Source organism: Medicago truncatula, chromosome 4, assembly GCF_003473485.1.
Source record: "Medicago truncatula cultivar Jemalong A17 chromosome 4, MtrunA17r5.0-ANR, whole genome shotgun sequence".
Classification (NCBI taxonomy): domain Eukaryota; kingdom Viridiplantae; phylum Streptophyta; class Magnoliopsida; order Fabales; family Fabaceae; genus Medicago; species Medicago truncatula.
In genome coordinates, this window is record NC_053045.1 from 12,292,824 (window position 1) to 12,313,431 (window position 20,608).

The 20,608-nt window shown below is 34.1% G+C and overlaps 4 protein-coding genes and 1 non-coding gene across 5 annotated transcripts; 1 reads left to right on the forward strand and 4 right to left on the reverse strand.

Annotated features, from left to right (window-relative positions):
* Window positions 1–3,113, reverse strand: LOC120580125 (patellin-3). The gene is made up of 4 exons (XM_039833273.1): window positions 2,109–3,113; window positions 1,029–1,153; window positions 742–892; window positions 1–632 (listed from the first exon to the last, which is right to left on the reverse strand). Exons 1-4 carry the CDS (start codon window positions 2,973–2,975, stop codon window positions 378–380), a joined length of 1,398 nt encoding a protein of 465 aa, XP_039689207.1. The 5' UTR covers window positions 2,976–3,113; the 3' UTR covers window positions 1–377.
* Window positions 3,114–6,052: 2,939 nt separating this feature from the next.
* LOC120580115 (uncharacterized) lies at window positions 6,053–8,436 on the forward strand. Its single transcript, XM_039833188.1, has 4 exons — window positions 6,053–6,560; window positions 7,463–7,515; window positions 7,698–7,859; window positions 8,117–8,436. Exons 1-4 carry the CDS (start codon window positions 6,162–6,164, stop codon window positions 8,355–8,357), a joined length of 855 nt encoding a protein of 284 aa, XP_039689122.1. The 5' UTR covers window positions 6,053–6,161; the 3' UTR covers window positions 8,358–8,436.
* Window positions 8,437–9,278: 842 nt separating this feature from the next.
* LOC120580112 (chloroplast envelope quinone oxidoreductase homolog) lies at window positions 9,279–11,580 on the reverse strand. Its single transcript, XM_039833184.1, has 4 exons — window positions 11,420–11,580; window positions 11,072–11,216; window positions 10,659–10,750; window positions 9,279–10,114 (listed from the first exon to the last, which is right to left on the reverse strand). The coding sequence occupies exons 1-4, from the start codon at window positions 11,483–11,485 to the stop codon at window positions 9,425–9,427; spliced, it is 993 nt and encodes a 330-aa protein (XP_039689118.1). The 5' UTR covers window positions 11,486–11,580; the 3' UTR covers window positions 9,279–9,424.
* Window positions 11,581–13,950: 2,370 nt separating this feature from the next.
* On the reverse strand, window positions 13,951–14,056 carry LOC120580388 (small nucleolar RNA R71). Its single transcript, XR_005646112.1, has one exon. It is a non-coding gene; the product is annotated as a small nucleolar RNA R71 (small nucleolar RNA).
* A 1,515-nt stretch (window positions 14,057–15,571) lies between these two features.
* Window positions 15,572–18,995, reverse strand: LOC120580113 (chloroplast envelope quinone oxidoreductase homolog). Its single transcript, XM_039833185.1, has 4 exons — window positions 18,852–18,995; window positions 18,206–18,350; window positions 17,457–17,548; window positions 15,572–16,411 (listed from the first exon to the last, which is right to left on the reverse strand). The coding sequence occupies exons 1-4, from the start codon at window positions 18,915–18,917 to the stop codon at window positions 15,722–15,724; spliced, it is 993 nt and encodes a 330-aa protein (XP_039689119.1). The 5' UTR covers window positions 18,918–18,995; the 3' UTR covers window positions 15,572–15,721.
* Window positions 18,996–20,608: the final 1,613 nt, after the last annotated feature.

Sequence of the window (20,608 nt, forward strand, 5' to 3'; positions counted from 1 at the left end):
TAAGTCAACTGAAATAGGCCAAAATTTTACATTTAAACATCTCGTAATCTGGTTATCTTAAAGTGACAGATAATTCGGCTAATACACACAATCTCAAACCAACTCAATTTCAAACTCCATGTGCTACTACTCCCTTCCTCGACATTACTCATAACCAGAAAGTAAAAGAACAAATTTAGACTAGCTCAAAAAATGTTTTTCTAGAAATAAATAAAGTATTAAATACAATAAAAACGGAGAAAGCAATCAACAAACAACTCAAGACCAAAACTATAGATGAATAATGGACTGAACAAATTATGACACACAAACTTCTTACTCATCAAGCTCAATTTCCTTCTTGTATCCAAAATCACTCGAGACGAGATGATTTTCTCTCAATCAGAGTAGGGTTTGATCTTGAACCTGTAAAGAAGCCTCTTCTTTTTCACGGTGGGATTGTCGACAGTGAGGAACAACTTTCCAAGTTCTGCAACTTTAAAGCTATTTGAAACCACTGGTTCATCAGTCGGGGTCATCTTTGTAGCCTTCTGTATAATAACTCCGTATGCATCCTTATCATCTGGTTTGAATTCAGCACTATAACTAACCTCCCAGCCCACGACACGCAACTCCCAGACTATAATGCATTTCTGCAGATCACACACATCAATTCGCTGAGATATTCCATTCATAAACTAACAAGTAACAACAGAAACATTAGAGTCCAGCGTAGTTAGAAAAAGAAGAGCGGAAACACACCTCATAAATAGCAATTTCCACAGTTTGCTTTGTGCTCGGCTTTACAGGAATTTCTGTGGTAGGATCATTAATGCTGAAATCCGGGTTGCAATCACAAAAATCAACACTCAGGCCACCATATTGAACTGGCACTTGCTCGGGAGTGATATACCTATTTAATTTCAAAAACAAAAATAGAAAGTGAGTTCACAAATCACAACCCAAAAAACAAACCGAAGAGCAAACATTGAAAAAGAATAAAAAATATAAGGGTGGTTAACAATGCTCTCATTGTTCACTTCACTAACTTGAAAAGTGTATCAGGAGACTTGGATGTGCCTGCAAACACAAATTTGCTCTTTGTCCTTTGAGTCAAGAACGGATTGAGAATGGTATAGAATGCAAGATACCACCATGGCACATTGATGAAAACCTAGCGAATTGAATTTAAACAACAAAGAAAACACACCATATCAGTCATCATTCCATAACTCAAATCACTTACTATCCATGAAGCACTAACACCAAACATAACACTGACACGTCAATACTGGTAATAATTTAAAAATCTAGAATAACTGATTGTAATCACATATTGGACACCGGATACGCCTTCAATGTGAACCGTTAGTTCCACATACTATTAATTCCCCCTTTCTGGATAAATGAGTGAATCACCATTTTAATCCTCAAAACTGTAAGGATCAAGTAATTTGATGTCCAAATATTCAAAATGGCAAATTAGCCCCTAAAATTGAAACTCAACAATCAATTTAGTCTCTCCATCAATCAATTCTGATAAATCTAAATCGCAAAATAGATACCATCGAAAACCCTATCAGATGTATGGAAACATGATGCTACTCAACAACTTGTCAACTCAACATTTTTGACTTTGTCAGATGACATAGGGATTGAATTGACTAACAACCTTCAATTTAAAGTAATAACACCATTTCATAAATTTGAGGATCAAACTACCCCGTATCCAATCCCTACAATTTCAATAACTAAAATAATGACTGACACATAAACAATAGGGTTAATACCTCAAATAGCCCCTGTAATTCGATAAAATTTGAAGAATACAAAATTACAGAGGTGGTATCGTTCTTTCATTTTACCTATTTTCAGACCTCGCCCAAATTACAGGGGCTATTTGAGGTATTTTTTTTAAGAAGCTGAATTAGCCCATCCAAATTGGCATCGGGAGAGAAGGAGCACACTCCCAGATCCCAAGTCAATACCACCAGAAGCCAATATCACCAAGCCAACCCAAGTCGGTTAGGCTATTTGAGGTATTAACCCTAAACAATAAGATAACATAGGTATATAAATAGAAAAACATCAAAATTGCGAAAGTAAAGTGTGAAGTGTGAATCATAAACCTGTTTAGCAACAAACTCTGGATAATTATCTTGAAGCAACTCCAAAGCCATTTTAGTAGCAACCCTTAATTCCTTTTTAGCAGGACCAGGAGAGTTTTTAAGATCATTAACTTGAAAAAGAGTATTAACACCACCAGGACTAAAATCAAGTTTCCTAATACTTTTCTCCAAAAACTGAACCCTCCAACGCAAAAACCTCTCCCTCTTTTCTTCACTTCCAAATGTCTTCTCATAAAGCTCCTTATTCTGAAACTCACCATACACATTATAACAAACAGGATGCCCTTCCCTCGAAAAACCATGCATGAAAACAACTTTATCTAAATCATCGCCAAGATCTTCGTCTAAAAGTGCGTCTATGTTGAATGATTTTCTCCATTGGAGTGTGTTTTTGAGCATTGTGTGTGATTCTTTTGGTTTGAAGTCGCGTGCTCGGAGGAATTTGAGGAGGATTGTGTCTGTGCGTTCGTCTTCGAGAAGAGGAACGCCGTAGATTGAAACTTGTTGGTCATCTTTGAGGGAATCTGTTAGAAGAGTTTTGAATTGTTGAAGGGAGGTTCGTTCGGATTCGGATAGATCGGTTACTCTGTTGCTTTCTTCTTTGAATGAGCCTAGATTCTGTGGAATCTTGTTCTGATTGGGTTCTTTTTGTTCTTCTTTTGAGGGTTCTGTGGAATCTTCAGCTGCAACAACATCTTCTTCTTGTGATGGGTTACCTTTAGTATCGGTTACTGTTTCAGGTTGTTGTGAAGGTTCATCGGTTAGTTCAGTTTTCTGTGTAACCGGGAGCTCCGGTTCAGGGGTTAGGGGGGATGAATAGGTTTCTTCATGAGGAGGAGTAGGGTTTGGAGGGTTATTTTCGGCCATTGGAGAGATGTTGGAGTGGAAGTGAGAAGTTGAACAAAGTATGAACTACAGTCTGTACTGACGACAACTCCTAGATGGTTTCAAAAGACATTCAGCGGCCGAATCCTATGCTGTCTGTCATTGTTCTTTTTTGCAAACTTATCTTGTTTTTCTCTTTCTTTAACATAAATGATATTTATTCAACTATTTTTATGTTCTATGTTTCCATAATAAATAAGGAAGAAATAGACAATTACTCTCCGAAAATGTAAGTTTTATCGATTACTCTCTTGAAATTAACAAAATTTCAATCATCTCTTTGAAATTGCATAATGTTAATCAATTTACCCCCTTCGTCAAATTCTTCTATCATTTAACATGAAGTTTTGCAAAATGCCTCCTAAACATGGTTAATGTTTGATCATTTCAGGGAACATATATGGTTGTATACCGTCAAAATTTTGCTAGTATGCACCACAATTAAGTGATAATGCAGTCACTTTTAAGGATAAGAAAAAAAAAATCAAGTTCAGGGGGCATTTTGCACATAAGTGCAAAACTTCAAGGGGGTATTTGCAAAACGTCATGTTGACTAACAGAAGAATTTCACGGAGGGGTAAATTGATTAACGTTGTGCAGTTTTCTTAATTTCAGGGGGTAATTGACGAAACTTACAATTTCGGGGCAGTTTTCTTAATTTCAGGGGGTAATTGACGAAACTTACAATTTCGGGGGGGGGGGGGGGGGGGGGGGGGGGGGTGTTTTGAAATAATTGACTTATTTTATTTTTACTTTTTTAATTATAACTTCAGTTAATACTCCTTCCGTCATAATTTAAGCGAGTCTTTTGCTCATTTTACACTTATTAAGAAAAATATATTAGGGAAGGATTAAGTGTTCTTGTCAAAAATTAATGCATTTACCATTATCATAAATGTAAAGTAGAATATATTGAATTGAGATTGATGAAAGTAATATTAATTAGAGTTATAATTGGAAAAAAGTAATTAATATTGCATTGAAAAGTAATTAATAACTCTTATTACTATTACTTTTATCACTCTCAATTCAATATATTAGGGACCAAAAGTGAAGATGGAAAATTTTTTAGGACTAAAAGTTGAAGGAAAATTTTAGAGGGACTAAAACGAAAAGTTGATACATTTATAGGGACCAAAAACATATTTAACCCATAAATATTATTAAAAAAAATTATAAATCAGTGATGTGCATAAATGTGATACATTTACATATAAAAAATGAGTATCTTTATTTTGAATGTTCTAAATAATTTCAATAGTAAGTTAATTGTGTTGAACAAAATGTGTTTAACATTACTCTTTGAGAGTTTTGATGAAAACAAGGTATTAAAAATTGTCAATTAGATATGCTAATATTTGTTCAAGTGTACAAAACCATATACAAGGTTAAGTGAATTTGTAAGTTCTGGAAGAACAAATTAAGAGCCATGGAATCAACAAAAAGGAAGCTTGAAGCATCTGAAGATAAGTGCTCCTGAAGTTAAATGCTCCTGAAGTGATGACGTCATCAGAAGCAAGTTCATCATAAGCTGAAGTCTGAAGATCACCAGAAGCTGAAGATCATCAGAAGATGAGAGACTTAAAGATTCAAAGGCTGTTAAATAGATTTAATCTCGTCTGAGCATTCCAGAAGACCAGAAGAGTGAAGCAACAGCTAATTCAAATGAAGTTGAAGACATTGGATGCTTGCTTTTTGAAGAGCTTTGACAAAGTACAATTGTACGAAGTGTACAACCATTACCTCCACTGCTCAGTTTGTGTCTCTGCTACATGACAAGAATAATAGCTATGCCTGCAACAATGTTCCTTCATACTTGGAATGTATTTGAAATGGATCCTTCATAGGACAATAACCATATCAGGCAAAAGATCATTGATGATTGATCAAAGCTTCAAACGACTCTATTTTAATGTGCTGACAATTCACAACGTCTCTTTCACACCTCTATATAAAGGAGTGAAGACTTAGAGAATGGCAAGGACTCTACAACAATTTACAAGTGCCAAAACTCTACTGAAATTGTTCTGCATCAAAAGTTCACTTAGAATTTCTTATCAAAGTTCATATTTTAGAAATTCTAGAGTCTTAAGAGTTTGTATCTGATTTGTATTGTGAACACTACTGTTTGTATATCAAGTGTTCAACCTCAAATAATTTTCTTTGTAATTCTGTTTGAATAGAAGTCTCTTGCAGTTGTGCTTGAGCATAAGAAGTCTCTTGATTGTGTTCAAGAGCATAGAAAATCTCTTGCAGTTGTGCTTGAGTAGTTTGAAATCTCTTGCTAGTTTTAGCAGTGAGCAGTGTAATCAGATATTACATTTTAGTGAACTCTCCTTGGAAGTGCAATGGGGACAGGACTGACTTCCGGTTTGTGGAAGGAACATGTATAATTGCTTTGTGTCTTTCTTCTCTCTCTCTCTCTCTCTCACTCTCTCTCTGTTTTATCTGTTGCAATTAGATCTTGAACACCACTTCAGAAGTGGAACTCTATCTGCTTCTGATCAACGAAGAAAAAACTAACACAATTCAACCCCCCTTCTTGTGTTTTTCTCATCTTTAAATTGGAACTCATTCATATAACAGGGCATAAAAATATTTTTAAAAAAATATATTTGTACAACTATTTTATGACAACTTTATCTCTATTGTTTAGAAAAATGATATTATATTTTTATTCTCTCACTTCCTTTTTTTTTTCTCTCCATTAATTTTACCAATAAAAAAAAATATTATCATAATAATTGTCACAAATATCACTACTCATATTTTAACCCCTCATAACTCTCAACCATAGTATCGGTGTTTGTGATTAAGGACTTTTATTACGAGGATAAGGCCTAAGCTTTGAAATTAAACAAGCAACACACTTGTTTAGTCCTTGAGATTGACATTCATGAAAGTAATAACAAAACTAAAAATAAAATTTTCTTTGGCTGACATAACATGCACGTGGCTTATAGAAAGATAAATATTGTTGGCCACCAACTAAAAGAAACCACACAAATACCCTTGGTCCCACTCTAAATCCTCTCATAGATTTTAAGATAACAATACCAAAATAAAATCAAGGCCTAAAATCAAATACCAATCGTAGAAACTGAGTGAACATTAAGAAACTATAGGCTATGAATTGTAGCCTAAAATTACCATTTCTTTAGTTTATGAATGGCACATTTATTTTCAAGCAACCCACATATTTCTCATAAGCATGTTATATGTTCAAACTTTAGGTATTATGATGTTATAACAACACCAAAAAATGCATGTTATAGAGTAAGAAGAAAAAGAAAAACTTGGAGTGTTTCAAAGATACAATGCTGTAGCAGTAATAGTACAAGTAGTTCAGAACAATTATATTTTGCTGATCAAAAAGTGAAGTTGGAAATTGAGAATAGTAGTGAAAATATGAAGCAAAATTTGGATTTTTTGGTGTGTGAATATGGATGGAGGATAAGGAGATTAATTGAGAATGCAGATGAGATAAAAATGGCAGCTCTAGTTCAAGCTGAAGCTTTTCATGATCCTGTAGCTCTTTTCAATGACTTGTTCTTTCAATTCTTTAAGGTTCTGTTTCTCTCTTTTTATTAGTGTTTATATTTCATCTTCATTTATTAAGAAATTGTTTAAATAGTAACAAGATTTTGAAATACTGTGGAACTTGAGTGTAAAAATTGTTTTATCCAAACTCTCTTGATGTGAAATTAGGGGGAGTATATGGTTCATGTCCCATGGAATTTGAAGAGGGGTTACCTCTTTATGTAATGTACTTTGATGGATGAAATTGAAAAGTTATATAAGGAGTAATAATCAGAGGAGTCAAATACCAATTTAGCTTCTCAAATTGTAGGAGTAAATTTAGTTGTTTTCCTAAATAGTATAGTGGTGGTTAGAATTTCTTAAAAGAATAAAGGGAGTAATAGTCACTTTGGTCCATTAATACGTAATGAGTAGTCACAATAGTCTTTCAATGTATACAAATTTCAAAATAGTCCATGATCATGCAATTCGTTAGTCAAAATAGTTTCTGATGTTAAAATGCTTCATTAATACTGTCATATCAGTCTTTCAATATACTTAGTTATTGTTATATCAGTTCTTATAAGTATTTACTTATTGTCAATTTAATCATTAATGAAAAGAGTTATTGTGAGCATTGAGAGATTATTTTAGCACCAGTGATTATTTTGACCAACAGAGTGGACAATCAGGGACTATTTTGAAATTTGGATACATTGAAGAACTATTGTGACTATTCATTACTCATTCGGGAACCAAAGTGACTATTATCCCAAGAATAAATGGCGAATTCAAAGTTCTATCTCCGACTCCTACATATATAATGCAATGTTTCTATTTCTACCAATTGAGCTATGCTGACCGAGACCGATTTAGTCTCTTTAGATAATAGTTAATTTATTTGCCTTTAGCTGGTTGTGTAATGTTTTATTCATTCTTGACCCAAATAGGCTGAAGTGCTTTCAGGGCTGCTTTACAAGCTTAAATACTCACCTCCTGATAGGTACAATAGTTGTTATTTCTAAACAAGCTTATGTAGATTATCATTTATCAATATGAAATTGGTGACCTAAATAATTTTTTTATTTTTTGTTAAATCAAAAAACTCATGATAAACCTGAAGCATGAGATAATAAATTGATCTTGTGTAAAACATTAGCAACTAATGTATATACTATTATTTAGGTATGCTTGTTTGGTGGCTGAGAATGATCAAGATTCACCAAAGGAACTTGTGGGTGTTATAGATGTTACTGTAATGAGAGACCAAGATGTGCTTGAACATCTCCCTGCTGATGCACAAGAGTACCTTTACATATCAGGCATAGCTGTCTCCAATGCTTTCAGGTGATTAAAAGATTTTATTACTATGACATCTCTGAAATATTCAAGTATTTTTAAATAGGTCATTGAAATAAAATATTTGCAACTGAGTCCCTGAACACACAAAAAAAAAAACTGTTATATAGTGACTGATATTAGATATCAAAATATCAAATCGATCGCTAACATTAGCAACTAGTGGTTTAACAACATTTTACACATTGATATTTTTCATGTGATGTTGTGAAACTATATGTTAATGAGACTAATTGATGGCACAGGAGGAGGAAAATAGCAACTGCTATGTTAAAAGCATGTGACATAATATCCAATTTGTGGGGTAATGAGTTTCTTGTCCTTAGAGCTTATGAAGAAGATTTGGGTGCTCGAACATTGTACACAAATGCAGGCTATCAACTTGTGTCTAAAGATCCACCATGGACAAGTAATTGGGTTGGAAGGAAATGTCGTGTTCTTATGATCAAAAGAATTAGTTTATTGCCTAATTCAGTAGAATATTAATTCAAAAATTCAGACAAAATATCAGAAATGGAAAATGTATTATATGTACATAGCATGTGGAAGCATATTTACTTCATTATTTCTCATTGACTACACACAAAACAAGTTTATTCAATACTATTTCAGTGTCATCGATCGTGGATAGCGAAAAATAGCATGTTGTTTAAATCTTTTTGAAGACGGTAATAAAATGGTCATTAGCATATAACCAGAAAAAAATTCAAAACATAGCTCAAGTTATTAAGTTTACTGCTGAACTTCTAAGAGTTTTATGAAATACAATTGCTGCAATCCTGCATAATTGAAATAAGATTGTCATATGTATCTATATATATATTTTGAAATATATAGTGAACACAGTACGAAAGGTGACACGAGAGAAGTGTGATCTGAGATCGATAGAGAAGAACAATCAAAGAGAGAGCTGAAGGGAGTGAGAGAGAACTGTTGAACACAGTGTGTTCGTCAGAGATGTACGAGAGAGGGACAGGAGTGGCGTGAGCAGAGAGAGACCCTCTTCTTCTATGAGGAGAATTCTACTGCCGTAGTTATTTTGTATGCAACCTTTCTCTCTTTTCTTGATACTTAAGTAATAATGCTAATACTTCACTCATATATTCATCCGTTCTAACGAAATCTCCCATCCAAACACATTCTAAGTTCTGTCTACAATCTGTTGTGGGAAATTTTAGCCTATGCTAGCAATATTAGAAAGATGTTACAGTTAGAGAAGAAAACCACTTTATATCATTAGAATACAGAATAATGATCATCAACAGCAGCAAAACAATTTCTCCATTCATAGGATCAACTATGTCAATCAATCGACCTCATGAAATCGAATCAAATACTTATCCTACATATGTCATTTATTTTCAAATCACTCCTCAAACGAGAGAACCATTTTATTTCACATACAAACCAGAAAGAAAGAATCAACACATATATATGAATCTAAAATACTTACAACATATAAAGTATCCAAGGTTATTCATTTCTATATAAAACACAAACAATCGTATACAAAACTAGAAACTATAAATACAACATCACCAAGCAAACTGTGCCTATGGCTCAACAATGATTTTCCCAGTAGCATGGCCATCAATGCTCTTAGCCCAAGCATCTTCAGCTTTGCTCAAAGGAAACTTAGAATCAATAATTGTCTTGAGTTTTCCATCCTTCACCAATTGAACGAGATGTTCCAAGCCCTCGCGCTTGATTGTTGAAAAAAATGGCACCAACCGCTTCTTTGAAAAAGTAAGTTTCTGCAGCGCAGAAAACAACATTGAACTTGGGCCAGGTGTTAAATCCACGACAACCCCTTTTTCACACAAATTAGGATCAAAAGTTGACCACGGTATTCCAATGGTGCAATGTATTACTGCATCATATTTTTTACCAGATGGACTCTTCAGTGATGTTCCCTCCGGAGTTTTGTAGTCAAGAACCTCGTCAGCGCCTAAGCTCTTAACCAAGTCGATGTTGCGAGCACCACAGGTAGCAGTGACATGGTTGTTCCCTAGTTTGGCAAGTTGAACAGCATACATACCTACACCACCTGAAGCAGCAGTTACCAAAATATTCTTCTGCTTGCCAGTCCCATCAAGCTTAATTCCTCCGATTTTAGATAAGGCACCATGAGCTGTGAGACCGGCTATAGGTAAACCCGCAGCTTCAGCAGCTGATACTTCAAATGGTCTGGCAGCTGTTAAGTTTTCGCTAGCCACTGCAAACTCAGCTAGTCCACCTCCATACTGTCATTCAACATAAAGCAAAGTTGAAATCGGATAATAATCATTGTAATTAATATACCGACATATGAGTGTTTGTCAAAAAAAAAATATATCGACATATGAATAATACAAAGGATTGGAGATAGGATCATATCCCTGTAGTTGTGGATCAAGATATATTTAATGTTACCAGTGCATATGTACCACAAGTAGGGGCAGAGGAGCATATGGATCAATGTTACCAATGTGGGCTACAGAAAATAGCAGAATGCCAAAAATATGCTGTGATATAGCAGGCAGCGGTGCGGGAAAATAGCGAGGAAGCCGCACAGTATGTATGTACGTATGTATGTATCCCCAACTCTATCAAACCATCTATCTATCTATGCTAATCAAAGCCTTCCCCTAATGACACGGAAAAAGTTTTACACTTCTTTTTCCTACCATGATTTTCCCAGAACCGTGTGAGTGTGTGAGATCTTTACTAGTGTAGATTGTATACAGGGCCGTTGCTATGAAATAAATCAAAACAGTAACCCTAAAGAAGTAAAAGAAAGATAAGTACTTGATGTGTGAGCACAGCAATAACTTTATCACCAGCTTTAAAATCCTTGACTTGTGGTCCAACATCTACTACCTCTCCTGCTACATCAGTGCCTGAATCAAAGTACCAAGATCAAAGGAATGTTATTATAAAAGTAAGTAGAGAATGAGTCGGTTTGGATAAACAGCGTATAAATTGTTTTCATATAAGCTACAAGTTGTTTTCATATGCTATCATGTATACTTTATGGAAATAAGCTTGAAAATAGATGGACATGACGCAAGCTAAAAGTTTTTATGTCACCGGATAAATTTAAATAAATCAATCGAAACAATCTCAAAGAGAATTGTCTATGTCACTGAATAAACTCAAATTATTTCTATTAGCCAATCCAAACTCAGATTTAAGTAAAAAGATGTATTAGTGAGTCATACAAGGTATGTGGGGAAATTTTCGAGGAAAACGCATAACGCGAAGAACACCCTTCTGAATCTTGCAATCAAATGGATTAATGCTAATTGCTTCCAACTTGATTAAAACTCCATTGGTCTTTGGAGTTGGAACAGGAACTTCAACATGCTGTTTAAAAAGAGAAAACTAGAATTAATAACATTGACATTAACAACTATTTTACAGCTGTTTCAGATGAGATTTGAACTTTGTCGCTCGTGAGATTATGAAGTCAAACTCTTATCAGTGAGATGACAACTAGATTTATTTAAAGAAAGAGCGAAAAAAAGAAAGAAAATCTTTTGTAAAAGAGATGAGAAAGAGGCCATCACCTTCAATCCAGATGCACCTCCACCATAGGAATTGTACTGAACAGCTTTCATAAGTTTTGTAGACATATCTATCTCCGGACATTGTTTTGCTCACTTTGTCTTTAGTTTTTAAACTATACTAGTATGTTATTTTTGACTGAAAACTGTAGTATGTTATTGTTGAACATTGATTTGTACTCATTGGAATTCATATGATACTTGGTCATTACGTAAACATGCATGAAGACCTTTCTCAATAAAAATAATTCAAACTAATTTTTTTTTGTAGATTTTTCTTCTGTATACAAAGTCTCTCTTTCTCTTTTTCCTTTTCAAACCTAGCCCTCACCACTCTTCTTCTTCTTGATCTACTGAAAAATGATGATTTATGATCAATTTTGACCCAAAATCTCTGCTCTGAACGTTTTTCCTTCTTCCTTCGTTTGTTTTTGTGATTTCGTCGTCTTTTCACGAGTCTGTTTGTTTTGATTTCTCATCATTCTGCAGCGTGTTTTTGATTTCATGTCTTAGTGCGTTGGTGTTGATTTGATTATGGTTGAAAGATTAACTTTGAACAAGTGCAAATTCAATCAATGACTTTGTCGTCGTCAACGTTGCAAATCTAAAGATATGAGTATTTCGAAGACTTGAATAATTACTTTTCCATTTTATGCTATTATGGACGTTGTGAGTTTGTTCCAAGATTCATCATTTTTGTTTTTATCGACTTTAAATTTGTACTGTATATATGTAATTTAACAATTTGAATGAATGAATATTGTTTATTTATTTTTTCTAAATAATAAAAAAACTATGTCAAAATAAATTAATAAAAAATACTCCCCGAGTTAACTACGCAAAGGTATAATCGATGGGTTCGGTTTTAGGAGGAAAAAAAATGATAACCAATAAAAACTAGTTGGGTTAAATAATGTTTTTCCCATCATTTAAACGAGTTTTCGTTCACTCCTCTCTAAAATATATTCTTTTAGATTCCTCGTTGCCATTCAAAGATTCCATCGAAATCAACTTGATGCCATATGATTGGTCAACTTATTTGACGTGGCATGCTGATTGGATAAATTGTTTTAATTTTTATGTGTAATTTTGTGCAATTTTACTGCTGTTCTTTATTATTATGTTACTGCTACTGCTGTGTTGCCTTACTTTTAGTCTCCCTTCGGAGCACTATTAATTTCAAAGTTCAGTTTCCATTAATTCTCAAGGTTTCATTTCTTTACTGTTTCTTATTATGAATCTATTAAAAGCATAATTTGCATGTTTAATTATGTCTCAGTAGTAGAATTTTGGTAGCTCTGCACTATGAAAAGTCTGGTAACGCACCAACAAAACTGGGCGCTACCATTAATTTAGTACTTTTCTACAAAATTATACTTCCTCCGTTTCAAAATACATGTTGTAGTCGATCATTTCGTATATGCCAATGCACAACTTTGATTGTTAACATCTTCAATTATCTAAAGTAAAAAATTATAAAAAATTAATATTTTGAAAATATTTACTGAGACAAATCAAACAACATCTTACATGCTAATATTTATATTTATATATTAAATAAAAAATATAGTAAAAGTAAATCATGTGAATAGTGCACACCGCAAAATTATGACATATATTTTAAAACGGAGGGAGTAGCTCTCATTATAATTGAGTGTTGTAATTTGTATAAGCAACATAGGTGGATAAAAATAATTGTTCCAGCCTCTTTTTAATATTATTGAATTAAATTAATTATTTTTATTCTGCGTAATACCAACTATTTTAGTAGCCTTAGCTAAACATAATTGGCCAATGACATATACTATTGATACCATTGCACTTGTGTAATTGGTCTATGTAGATACCATAGTGGTGGTTGTAATTGGTCTCTGTGGACTCGATAAACCTTCTATACTAAAACTAGTACAGCCGTATACTTGCGGCTTATCAAGTTTTTTAAGCCGTTGTTGGGGACCAAATTTTGCAATATCACGATTACGTTGTTATGCCGTCTAGACTAAGGCATTTTTATGTTTTTAATTTTTGCATGCGAAGAACTTGAAGTGCCGATAATCTTATTAGACCCATAGATGAACTTGAGCGCTACTTACGAGTAAGACGCCGATTGCAGTGTGAAAATCCGTTAGAGTCTGAAATTTAGACATAAATGGGCGACAATAATGATGACCAACCCCTTAAGGCCTTCGTTGTTCCCTATGATAAGGAGCCCCATTCGAGCATTGTTCGCCCTACGATTGCAGCGAATAATTTCGAACTTAAACCTTATTTGCTGCAAATAGTACAATAGAACCAATTCTCCGAAAACCGGACGGAGGACTTGAACTTGAACCTTTCTGTCTTCGTGTAGTTCGCAGATACGCTTAAGAGCAATGACGTCGATCCCGAAGACATTCGTCTGCTTATATTCCCATTCTCCCTTAGGAACAGAGCCAGGGCGTGGCTACAATCCCTATCATGTAACTCTATTACGACATGGAATGAACTTAAGAAAGCGTTCCTCGCTAGATACTTCCTGTAGAGCAAAACAACACAACTTAGGAACCAAATTATATGTTTCATGCAGATGGACGATGAATCACTTTTTGAAGCGTGAGAGAGATATAAGGAGTTAATGAGAGCTTGCCCACACCACAAATTAGAGAAATGGCTGATAATTCACACATTCTACAATGGTCTTCTTTATAATACAAGAATGACCATTGATGCCGTTGTAGGAGCTCTTGAATAAGCTATTCAATGATGCCTATGGCCTAATTGAGGATATGGCTCAAAACCATTACCAGCGGAGGAGTGAATGCAGTCCCGTTGAGAAAACACAACCGAAAAGAGGGATGTACGAAGTTAGTAACTTTGATTATATGAATGCAAAAGTAGACGCCATGTACCAAATGTTAGATAACTTGAGCATCACTCCACTAGCTATCGTAGCTGTCGTGACTTCCAATTGCGAAATCTATGGAGTCCATGGGCACATTACTATTGAGTTTTAACTGTTAGCCAAAACAGACCAGGTAAATTACGCACAAGGTAACCCGTACTCCAACACATACAATCCTGGATGGAGACTTCATCCTAATTTCTTCTATAAGAACAATAATCCTACCTTTGCGCTCAGTCCTGCACCCGCCACCCCCTGGTTTTCAAGGCCAAAAAGGAGCCCATGTTGCTCCCGCTGCTCTTATAAAATCAAACCTTGAGCTGATGATGGAAAACTTTTTCATGACCTAGACCTAACAAAACAAGGATTTCTTAAACCAAAACATCCATACCAATTAGATGATAAAGCAACTAGCAAGTAAAGTCGAAGCTATGGCCACTCCACTCACAACAAGATGTTAGAAAAACATATTTCCCAAGTGGCCCAATAGCAAGCGTCTACAGTTGCCCTTGCCGGAAACTTTCCAGGACAACCCTAGCCAAACCCGATAGGGAATTTAAACGCTCTAACACTGCAAAGTGGAAATGAGCTAGAGGTCCCTGTTGGTAAGAGAGATATAGAGAAGAATACTGAGGAGCCAATATCAACCGAGAAAGAGAGCGAGCAAACACCAAAGGCAAAGGAGGTAGTTGAAGAGGACAAAGAAAAACCTTATGTGCCTCATTCTCCTTATAAGCCCCCAATTTTGTTCCCTCAAAGATTGGCGAAAGCGAAAATTGAGGAACAATTCAAAAGTTTGTTGAGCACTTGAAGAAGCTCCATATTAGTATTCCTTTCACAGAGGACATAACCCAGATTCCCTCTTATGCAAAGTTCTTAAAAGAAATCTTGACAAATAAGAAGAAGATCGATGACGATGGTAGTGTAGCACTCAGTGAGGAGTGTAACACTAGTATCCAAAACAAGATGGCGCCTAAGCTAAAAGATCCATGGAGTTTTTCGATTCTCTGCGTTATCGGTGACGTCATTGACAAAGTCCTTTAGGTGTGAGTGTAAGCCTCGTGTCTTTTCGAAGACGTTATAAAATGGTCGTGCGACACTTTAAGTAATAATTATTTTCTTCATTTCATTGGATGAAGTACGTGAATCAATTGACCTCGTGAAATCGTATCAAATACTTATCATAACAATTAGGGAAATGCCATCTAACAATTAACCTAAGTCATTTATTTCCAAATCACCCGTCAACAGAATCATTCTATAACACATACAAACCAGCAAGAAAGAATCAACACGTATATATGAATCTAAAATAATTACAACATATAAAGTATATATCCAAGGTTATTCATTTCTATATAAAACACAAACAATCATATACAAAAATAGAAACTATAAATATAACATCACCAAGCAAGCTGTGCCTATGGTTCAACAATGATTTTTCCAGTAGCATGGCCATCAATGCTCTTAGCCCAAGCATCTTCAGCTTTGCTCAAAGGAAACTTGGAGTCAATAACTGTCTTGAGTTTTCCATCCTTCAGCAACTGAGCGAGATCTTCCATGCCCTCGCGCTTGACATCGACAAAATACGGTACCAACCGTTTCTTTGAAAAAGTAAGTTTCTGCAGCGCAGAAAACAACATTGAACTTGGGCCAGGTGTTACATCCACTACAACTCCTCTCTCTGTCAAATTAGGATCAAAAGTTGACCACGGTATTCCAATAGTGCAATGTATTACTGCATCATATTTTTTACCAGATGGACTCTTCAGTGATGTTCCCTCCAGAGTCTTGTAGTCAAGAACCTCATCAGCCCCTAAGCTCTTAACGAAGTCAATGTTGCGAGCACCACAAGTGGCTGTTACGTGGTTGTTCCCTAGTTTGGCAAGCTGAACAACGTATGCACCTACACCACCTGAAGCAGCAGTTACCAAAATATTCTTCTGCTCGCCAGTCCCATCAAGCTTAATTCCTCCGTTTTTGGTGAGGGCATCATGAGCTGTGATACCGGCTATAGGTAAACCGGCAGCTTCAGCAGCTGATACTTCAGATGGTCTGGCAGCTGTTAAGCTCTCGCTAGCCACCGCAAACTCAGCTAGTCCACCTCCATACTGTTATTCAACATAAAAGCAAAATTAAAATCGGATAATAATCATTGTAATTAATATACTGACATATGAATAATACAGTTAGATTAGAGATAGGATCATATTCCTATAGTTGTGGATCAAGAAATATGTAATGTTACCAGTGCATATGTACCACAAGTACAGGGCAGAAGAGCATACAAATCAATATTACCAATAGTGGACTACTGGTACCTCACGTTTGAGTAATAATCACTGACTCTTCAGTTTTATTATTTTAAAAACTCTAAAATTCTGTTTTTATTTTTTTTATTTTTCCGTAACATCCGCTAGCAGAAACTGGAAAAGCAGGCGCTAGCGCTACTGCCCTGATAGCGAAACTAGGATAGTGTAGCACCACTATTTGACGAAATTGATATGAATAAACCTGTTACACAACAACACAATTTCACAATAGAAAACATGTGTTGTCATCAAATATTACACTAGTGTTCAGATAAACACATGAGTAGTATACACCTCTATATGAGGGGCAACGAAGCAAAACTACATCTTGTGATCAAGCTGCACAAACTACATCTGCATATAAGAGGGTAAGGCTTCATAAATCATACCTTTCTAGTGTTCCTCCATATAATTTGGTTTACCAATTAGAACAAAACAGTAATCCAATAACAATTTATCTATGCTAAGAAAATCCTTTGCCTCATGACACATGGCAAAAATTTTGCACTTCTGTTTCCTACCATTTTTTTCCTAGATTCGTGCATGAGTGCGAGACGGGATCTTTACTAGTATAGATTCTATAGAATAGAAAACAATTTCTTTCATCCCCGTTAGCTTAGCTCAGTTGGTAGGGATATTGCATATTATATGCAGGGGCCGAGGTTCGAACCCCGGGCACCTCATTTCTCCACATTTAAATGTGTGAGCTCTAGCCACTATGCTACTTAACCAAAATAAAAAATTCCTTTCAAGAAATTGTTTGAAATTCACACTTGAAATAACACAGAAGATAGAAACAAATGAAAAACAATAACCTAAGGAAGGGAAAGAAAGATATAAGTACTTCATTTGTGAGTTTAGCAATAACTTTATCTCCAACTTTAAAATCCTTCACTCGTGGTCCAACCTCTACTACCTCTCCTGCTACATCAGTGCCTGAATCAAAGTCCCATGATCAAAAGGAATGTTAATGATATCATAACATTAAGGAGGGAAATGAGTCGGGTTGGATAAACAGTTTAATTAAGCCCTTTTTGTAGGATAAATGCTATCATATCAGCCCTTATATATAAGTTATTTTTACAATCATAGAAAAATTTAGTCAAATTGTTTCATATAAACTATAATTATTTTCATAAACTATTGTGGATAGTTGTTTTCAAAAGCATAAGCTATTGAAAACAGTTTACGAACATGTCATAAGTTGTTTCATTGGTCTCACACCAAGGTCTTGCTTGGATAAACAAATTAATTAAGTGTTTAGCTTATCATATGAGTGTTTATGTATAAGTTATTTTTGTAACAAAAAATAAAATGTTGTCAAATTGTTTTCATATAATCATAAGTTGTTTTCATTTGCTATCATGTAGGCTGTGTGGAAATAAGCTGAAAATACATGGAAATGTCGCAAGTTGTTTTCATAAGTTCTTCTAAAAAGTCTCACAAGTGTTTATGTCAGTATAAGTTCAAATTAATCAATCCAAACAAGCTCAAAGAGAATTGCTTGTGTGAACTAAACTCAAATAAATTATTTTTGTAAACCAATCCAAACTAAGATTTAAGTAAAAAAGAAGATGGATTAGTGAGTCATACAAGGTATGTGGGGAAACTTTCGAGGAAAAAACATAGCGCGAAGAACACCCTGCTGAATCTTCCAATCTAATGGATTAATGCTAATTGCTTCCAACTTGATTAAAACTTCATTGGTCTTTGGAGTTGGAATTGGAACTTCAACATGCTGCTTAAACAAATAATTGAATTGAACCTTATTCAAATGTAAAAGGAATTAGCAATTTGGGACTAGAAAAAACTACATTTACATCTATCTTGTTAAATGAGCCAGCCCAGGAACCTGAGCAATGTAAGACTAGAAACAAACTACAAACAACTTCAAAAGTACAAACAACTACCAACAATCACGTCTAGCATGGGTCTGGGTCTAATTCCCACACTGCAATCCTTATCCCGGCTCTGGTATCAGTTAAATGAGTTTTGATCTCATCCCAAAAGCTAGCTTAAAGGATGAAGGTATTCAGACATATTTTATACACTCAACAACCCAGGAACCTAAGCAATGTGAAATTAGAAACAAACTACTAACAACTTCAAAACCGACTTCAATTTATCTCATATGAGATTTGATTTTTGACTAATTTGAGGTTATAAAGTCAAACTCTTATCACCGAGCTAACAAATTGGTTAATTTCAAGAAAGAATAATAAAAGAACAGTTTCATCACCTTCAATCCAGATGCACCTCCGCCATAGGAATTGTACTGAACAGCATGCATAAGTTTAGCAGACATATCTATCTCCGGACTCAGTGTTGTTCATTTGTCTTAGTTTATATAAACTATAGTATGATATTTTTTAATGGAAAATATAGTGTGTTATTGTTGACTATGTACTCATTGGAATTCAGATACTTGTTCATTACGTAAACTAGCGGGATGACCTTTTCTCTGTAAAAAAGTAAAAATAATTCAAACAACAAAATTTTAAGGATTTTTTTATTTTGTATACTTTTTCAATAATAAGAAAATACCTACTCCCTCATGTCACTATTACAAACAAATACTTGATTTTTAGATTCATTGAATAGTTATTGTATCTGGTTTGTGATATAGACCACATTAAATATTCAATAAATCTGACAAAAAATATTTGCTTATAACAATGATAGAGAGAAGTATATAAAAAAAAGTTAATAAAAAAATACCTACCTATCACAATTAACTAAGCAACTAGTAAGGGTATATTCGATGGGTTTGGTTTTAGGTGGAAAAATTTGATAACCGGTCAAAAATAGTTAAATTGGTTTGGTTTGGTTTAATTTTTGCAATCTTCTCTCACAAAATTCAAATCAAACAGATGAAAAAAGAGTCAATTTAGATTGATTTTTTTTAAAAAAAAGATTAGTTTTTATGCATTGGTGGCGTGTTTTTTCCTTTAAACATGCATCTAATCGAATTATATTATGCATCTCTTTCTTTCAGCTTCTACACCATCAAAAACATTTTTAGTAGACTCAAAAGTGAAAACTAATAAACAATTTCAACATATTTGATTCAGTTTCTCAAAATCAATTCTCATATCGTAAAACAGTTTTAGTTAAAGCTACAATTCCTAATTTTGAGTTAACTAAAGTCAATTCTATATTAAATTTTGTATTTTGATTATTACAACTCATTATTTTCCTTTACTACCTTTCATCAATTCTCATTTCTTTTTGCTGCATAGGGCATACCCAACATTCCATTATTTTTTTCTCCATAAACTCAACCACTTTCCTTCCAAATTTTTGCTTTGTATTTAGTTTGATGAACCAAACTTGATCTGAAAATTTGATGAACTAAATTGGCCCCATAAAATATTTGTGGTCATGATTTACCTAAGTTTGGGTCTTCCTTTATGATGTTTCTGTTCAGATTTACTGTATTTCTTCTTTTACCCTATATTTTATCATTTTCGGCAAATAACTCTAGTATTATTTAACTTCAATATATTTTATCAAAAAAATATAAAATACATAAACAAATTTTGTCAAAAAATTTATTTATTTTTAAATTAAATATAGAAAATTTATTGATTTAAATTAAATAATATATCTACATATATTATTGATCTACATATACATTCAACTATGTCAATTTATTCGTTTTTAACTATGTCTATTTTAGTAATTATACATTCAAAATCAATTTCAATCAAAACTATCCAAACAACATTCATTTTGTGTAATCAATTCTGCATTATTGTATACAAACATAAATCAATTCCGTTTAACTGCATTTTGACAAAATCAATTATGTCAAAATCAATTATACCGCAGAACCAAAAATACACTATAATATCAATTTTATAAGTTTAGAAAGGAACTTGTAGATGCTAGTTGCGAGAGATCGAGTTAGGTTTATGGTAGCTCTGAAAACACAATGTACTTTCAGAAGTCTTACTAGTGCAAGTATACTTTGTCTCAAGTAATAGTATAAAAAGA